Source organism: Diadema setosum, chromosome 20, assembly GCF_964275005.1.
Source record: "Diadema setosum chromosome 20, eeDiaSeto1, whole genome shotgun sequence".
Taxonomy (NCBI): Eukaryota; Metazoa; Echinodermata; class Echinoidea; order Diadematoida; family Diadematidae; genus Diadema; species Diadema setosum.
The window spans coordinates 27599619-27607003 of NC_092704.1; the positions used below are offsets into that span (position 1 = coordinate 27599619).

Consider the following 7385-nt stretch of genomic DNA (forward strand, 5'->3'; position numbering starts at 1 on the left):
AATGACGAACTTTCTGGAAAAAAACAAACAAACACCAAATTGTAACCTGTATGTTTATTTTGTTCTAATGCGATATATTACAGTCTAGATAACGATATGTGTATAACTGAGTACATGGAGAAAGAGAAACAAATAGTTTGACAAGGGACTACATATTCTCTTTCATCCCGCTTCTGTCAGATGGACTTTGAACAAAATCAAAACAAACACAACTTGGCCAGAGAGAGAGAGAGAGAGAGAGCAAATGCTACAAGGAGCGTCATAATGATAACTTTGATTGCCTCCCTGCAATCGTTCACGCTGGACAGATACTGCTCTCATTACGTGAGACATATGACGTTGTTGAGTCAGCTAGTGTTTCCATAAATTGTTCTTTTGATAACAATCTGTACCATAAGCACTGATCAAGGTGGCATTCTACAGTGGCTGCTAAAAGGGCTCATTAATCAGTCAGGAGACTTCAACAGTGTATCTTATATACATTTTTCCTTCTTTCATCTCTTAAGTTTGAAGTCATTTCAATGTCTAGCTCCAGTGGTAAGTGTCCGCCTACTTAGTTACACTGCTATTTTTTTTCCCGACAAAATTTGCATAAAACATTTCGTATATGTAGTTCAAAGTTTCAAAGTTTCAAGAGTCAGTTGGAATTGCCTACAAGGTTGAATTTGCAAACTGATACAGAACGGCACACGACTTGGCGAAAACTTTAATATTCATTGGGCAGTTGTATGAAATCAATCTACGTAATAATTAGCAAGCTTTATTCGAGTTCCTCCCATATGTCAAGAACACTAGTAAGCAATGCTTGTTGATTGATTCACCAATTTTTGTTAACATTGCAATGTCCTTTCATTCTTTTGATGGATAATGACCTTAGTGGAAAGAACACAGTGTCCCATAGTGTGTTAACTGAAAACGCGCGAATTTAACAGTGTGAAGATGATTTCACACTGTGGTGTGGTTTTCACAGAGTGTTCGCATAGTAATGCTTTGTTTCACACTGTGAACTGACGACTCACATAGTGTTCACACTGTTAAAACGCTCGAAGTTAACAGTGTGAAGAGATTTCACACTGTGTTCACAATGTGTTCACACTGTGGTTCTCACACTGCGGGACACTGTATTCTTTCCAGTATGGGAAATCAGTGTGACCGACAGTTGTAGGAATGTGTAGCTATCGTCTGCCAAAGAGACTTTTTCTTTGGTCTCTGCTGACTAACCACACACCCCTTCCTCTTTATCTGTCCCTTCATGATAATAGAAAGCACCCCTGCTGCTGCTGGAATGTTACTGATGGACCAGGTTCCGGCGTGTGCCAGGAGTGTTTGTTATGAGAAGGATGGAGTTATTCTACCACTCTTCATGACACCCCACTGCATTGAGAAGACCAAGGCGTTCAAAACTCGGCCCGACGACGTTTTTGTTGTCACTTACCCCAAAACAGGTGATTATTTCAGCTATTCTGCGCATAATTTTCTCTCAGTCTCAACAGCAGCTTGCAATATTGCATCATTGTAATCAAAATCAGGATATTTTGTACTCACTGTCTGGTCTATTTTGGTTGGACAGCGTAGTTGAAAGGTAAGTACAGTATATATCTCTATGGGCAGGGAGGTCACCTCCCTGCTGTGGGTAACACGACAATTTTGCTCCCGAGACATTTGCTCCGGTCTTATTTTTTTCCGAGGACTTTGGGTTAGATGGAGAATTGTAGTAGGGTTTTATGTGTAGTTTGATGTGAGGATTAAGATTAGGTTTAGGGTAATGTTGGTGGGTAGAATTTGTTTGGCTTACCGCGCAAATGTTCCATGGGAGCAATTGTCGCAGGAACAAATGTCATGGAACCATATCTCTGACTTACTCAGGTTTGACTTTTACATCCGTCATAAAGAATGCTTTTAGTGAGGGGACTGTTTCACAGTGGGTGGCACTAGGTAGACCTTCAGTCGGAAGGTCCCGAGTTCGAATTCCGTCAAGTCAAGTCCTTGGAATAAATTTTCATTGCCCATCATGTTCCTCTCGACCAAGACGTATGAGTTCTTGCCAGGCAAAGATTGGGTGATAATATTGTCAGGACCCTCTGCATGGTGGAACAGTGGCAACAGTGCAGAAGTTACTCTGGATTAAAGGAAACCCAAACCCAAAGAGAAATGAGGATTGAGTGCAAGCAGCAACATTAGTAGAACATATCAGTGAAAGTTTGAGGAAAATCAGACAATCGATGCAAAAGTTATGATTTTCTAAAGTTTTGGTGTTTAAACCACTGCATGAGGAGACTACTAGAGGTTGTGATGTCATGTGTGGACAACAATTTAAAGGAAATATAAAATGAATTTCACAAAAATTCACTTTTCTAGCATAATGAAAGAATACTTGACTAATCGCTTTCAGAAAGCAGGGGGAATAATTGCTACCCTTAACATATGTCAGCATCAAGTTGATGGAATGTGTAATTTTCATGAAAAAAAGAATTTTTGTGGAGTTCCCTTTATACTTTCTTTACATTGTTGACCACACAAGGATCGAGTCATAACCTCTATAGGAGTCTCCTCATCCAGCGGTTCCAGCACCAAAACTTTAAGAATTCTTAACTTTTGCATAGATTGTCCGATTTTCCTCAAACTTTCACTGATGTGTTCTGCTAATGTTGCTTCTTTCACTCCATGCATATTTCTCTTTGGGTTTTGGTTTCCTTTATAGAAGACCATATCATAATGATTATAAACTATATTGCTGATACCGGAAAGGTAACATTTCACATTGATATTAGTCTCTTTTCTTGCCCCTGTCCAGGCACCACATGGGCCCAGCTAATCGCGTACCTCGTCAAGGAGGACGGGGACGAGAAGGCGCTGGAAGGGAAGAACATCACGAACGAAGTAAAATTCTTGGAGACGCCAGATTTCGAGTCCATGCAAGAAGTACTACAATCTCATTTCCTCTCTCTCTCTGAGTATGTTTTACTCACACACACACACACACACACATGTATATATATATATACATATATATATATATTATATATATATATATATATATATATATATATATATATATATGTGTGTGTGTGTGTGTGTGTGTGTGTGTGTGTGTAAAATAAAATGTTCTGCCTAGGTTTTAGCCCTAGTCACAAGTCATGAGTGAAGACCGGTCAGCGACCGGTCTTGGCAGGCTGGAAGGTTTTCGATGCTGATCTTTGAAGAGCTTTTCAAACTATCGTCAAAATGGTTTCCCATCGGTCAGTAATGATAGTCGGCAACCAGTCGCTGCTCAAAAATTTTGGGATGTGGTCGGCGATTGGTTGTCGATGGCCGCTAGATATTTTTCGTTGCTGGGGGTTGGCGACCAGTCTTCGCGTTTGTGTGACAAGTCCCATAATGATCACACAAGACATTAGTCTCAAGAAATAATTGATCAAATTATCCTCTCCCACAACAGCAACAACAACAACAAAACTAAAACAAAGCTACAATGAAAAAAAAAAACTAACTGAAGGAATCTTACATTAAAATTATAGGCATAATGCTCAATAATTATGGGGAATTAATATTTCTACAAGAACTTTTTTTATCTCATTCTTTTTTGTAACCCTCTCTAACCATATCGCTACAATTATAGTAACTGCAACTTAAATGATTTCGTGACTGCACCCTATACCACTGTGATTCTTACCTCCTGTTATGCACTTACATGTCCTGTGACTTGTTTCTAGTTGTCGACTACAAAGGAAGCAACGACTGAACCGAGCACGGGATCGAATGTTTTGAAACTTCTTCATCAGCTGCAAACTGCCCGTACAAGCTGTGATGCTGCCGACGACATGCCTCACCATTCTCCCAGAATTCTCAAGACTCACGTGATGCCACAGTGGCTTCCGGAAGACCTTCGCGATGACCCGAAGGTCAAGGTCATCTACGTGGCCAGGAACCCAAAGGATACGGCTGTGTCTTACTATCACTTCTGTCAGTACATAAAAGCCATGCCCAAATACGAGTCCTTTGACCAGTTCATGGAAGAGTTCCTCGCCGGAAGAGGTAAGAAGGGGGTCATCCAAATAGACCGACACCCACGAGTCATACAGCCCACGAGTTCGACATATACAACACGGGGCTTAATGTGTCGGTCTCGTGGGCCTTGTTAGCTTAGTGTCGAACTAATGGGATGTATGACTCGTGAGCTGTATAAATCATGGGCTGTATGACTTATGAGCTGTATGACTCGTGGGCTGTATGGCTTGTGGGTGTGGGTCTCGTGACGTGCACACGGTAAGAAGATGCAATCTACTACGCCACTATCACATCACCTCTATATTTACAACTTTCACTTCTCTTTTAATACTTATCTTTCTCTTTATATTGCTCTTGGTCAAGTATTTTATTCTCTCTCCTCTTTTTATAAACTATATTTCAACTCACATTTATGGCTGTGACTGACATCATAATTGTGTTTAATTACACCCTTCAGTCTTCTTCACCTTGTGTTACCTTTCTTCATCTGCTTCTCCCAATACCCAAGGCAAAGCTCTCATATTCGCCATTTCATCCCACGTACCATTTCCTCTCACACATAAAAATGGTAGGAACAATCATCACCATCATGAATACCATCAAATTTTCGTCACAAAACATCTTCATCACTAAGCGTTTCTCCCGACAATGGAGCCGTAAACCATCCTTGCGCAATTTGTGCGTAGTTCTCACTCGTATGCCATGTATGTGAATTTAGTGCTGATCTGAGGCCAGTCCAAATACATGAAGAACACGCGACTCAAAAAGGGACTATGTGGTGCAAATACATATCCACTTGTGCTGATTCACAATGAACTCAACATCACTTATGTGGCCAAATGAATATCTAAATACGTGCAATATATTTTATGATAACTTTTCCCATTATTTTTCCTCAGATTCCATGGATGCGGCTACAAGTAACAGAAAACCTTCCAAACCAAGATTCTGCTACTGGCATCATCAAATTATTGTCAATCACTGCTACAGGATTAATATAGAATTACAAACTTCATGAGAACGAACCTTTCCCTAGAATGAGCATATCTTACATGAAACAATGTTAGGCCTACTAGGTAATAGTGATTAAAAAGAAGACATTATAGGAAAACATGTGCCAAACATCATTGGAATGTCTCAAGAAATAAGGGACTCAATGACGAAAAGACCGTGGCAGCATAAGACATCGTATAAACTGTAAGGATCTGGTTGGGGTTTCGTAAGGAATTTGCAAAAATCGTTCTCTTCTTGAGTATGTAACGCTTATAAGAGTATGTTGAAGTTTTTAATAAATTTGCGAAAACAATTCAGAAGTAAAGTGAACGCTTGAAGACGCTTCTTTATCTAGCAGTTTCTATGAGGTCTTTTGAGGATGATACACCGTATGATATGATATTGTATCGTCACATTAACCATGCTTTATCTGCACGTGACCACTGGGGAAAAAGGAAAGAAAATATTAACCCAATAATTAGTAAGCCAAATCTGGATTGCTTTGTCACGAGTTACTTTGTTTCGTATCAACATTTACTTTATTCATTTCGATGTTAATGTTACAGTGCCCGGAGGAGACTACTTTGACCACATCCTGTACTGGACCAAGCTGAGAAATCACCCCAATGTCCTCTTTCTTACTTACGAAGACATGAAACAGGTCAGAGTCATCATTGTTTATTTTTCTACGCCAGTTGTTCAGATCCATCTTTAAAAAAAATGCCATAAATCTACAGGAGAATTAACAACCTCCGGAAAGTCGAAATGAGCGAAAGAAACTGTAGTTGGGCAAACGTTTGAATTACTAGTAAATGGAACATCCCTCAGTCTTGTGAGTGCATTGAACCGTTTTCCGTCTTTCAGAGAGAGAGAGAGAGAGAGAGAGAGAGAGAGGCCATGGGGGAAGGAATCTGATATTTGTCAAAATTTTCTTTAAGTGTTTGATAAACATATATATATATATATATATCCGTTTCTGAAGCAGACATACACACAAAGGTATACGTCGACCAGGAGCAGACGTATACCTTTGTTTGTATGTCTGCTTCAGAAACGAATTTTAATCTAACATCACATCTCCTCCTGGTCGCTGATGAAGAATGCGATGACTAACCTGTTTGGTGTCTTGTTTCTAAAACATGCGCTTTCCTCGCCAGGATAAGGCGTTTTAACGCCATTTTAGGTTCCTATCACATATATCATACATATGAACTGTATATTAAAAAGACATTAATAAGGGAATGCCATGCACTTCTGACAATAAATCTGAAAAAAAAAGAAAATAAGATATTTTTGATAACACGCAAGCATGTTTTCCGTTAAGACAACTTCAGAATACTGATAAATGATATAATCTCCTCATTTTCTTCTCTCCAGGATCCGCGGAAAGCTGTGGTGCAGATTGCCGAGTTCATGGGCAAGTCGCTTCCCGATGACGTCATAGATAGGATAGTCGCCCTCAGTTCGTTCGACGCCATGAAAAAGAGCGTCAAATTTGCTGAAGACTTGAAGGACGAGGTTGACGAGAGTGACAACAAGTCGTTCTTCAGAAAAGGTTTGTTGTTCTGTCAAACAACGAAACACAAACAAGACTGCAAAATAAAAGAATATTGGACGGTGACAAAAAGTGAGAAGAAAGCGGTTTCCATATTTTATACTGTCACAAAGTCTGTATGTTGATTTTATCTTATTTTCATTACGATTGTTTTTACAGGGATTGTCGGTGACTGGAAGAACATCATGTCTGAAGACCACAGCAGACGTGTTGATGCTCTCTTCGAAAAGAAATTCGCAGGGACGGGGCTGGTACTGAGGAGTTAACCTGATCACATCACCACCTCAAAGTTCACTGACTACTGTATGCAAACAGATTGCCATTTTAGTATTGGCAGAGTTAGCTCAAGCTGCATGATGGAAACATTTTTAAGTCATGATATTATATTATTACGTGATATTATTCAAGAGTCTTCAAGAGCAGATCGGCAGAATTTCGATTTGCCTGCTCGGCTACGGTCACAACCCCAAAAATCAGCCTGCTCGGCGACCGGTTGGCGAGTTTTTAGCCAATTTCGGTCGGACAACGACCGGTGATTGACCAGTGACCGACCAGGCACCGCTGATTTTTAGGGCATCGGTCGGTCGCCGCTGAAGTTTTAACGCGGAGTTAAAATTTCAGCGGCGACCGACCAGTTTTCCCTAGCTGCCCAAAATACGCTCGGTGTCCGAGCGGCAACCGCCCAGGCACTGACCTTATCGAGCGGTCCCGGCCGAGCGATTTAGGGAACAAAAATAATAGAGACAAAAATGACAAAAGCACTGGAGAAAACCAAGGGAATATATCGACCGGTCGCCGTCGAGCGATTTAGGGACTAAAAATAATAAAG

General features: G+C 40.4%; 1 protein-coding gene across 1 annotated transcript; it reads left to right on the forward strand.

The window, feature by feature from the left end:
• Nucleotides 1-521: 521 nt before the first annotated feature.
• LOC140243808 (sulfotransferase 1A1-like) lies at nucleotides 522-6822 on the forward strand. The gene is made up of 7 exons (XM_072323475.1): nucleotides 522-537; nucleotides 1263-1445; nucleotides 2795-2922; nucleotides 3714-4035; nucleotides 5568-5662; nucleotides 6379-6556; nucleotides 6716-6822. The coding sequence occupies exons 1-7, from the start codon at nucleotides 522-524 to the stop codon at nucleotides 6820-6822; spliced, it is 1029 nt and encodes a 342-aa protein (XP_072179576.1).
• The last annotated feature ends 563 nt before the right edge of the window (nucleotides 6823-7385 follow it).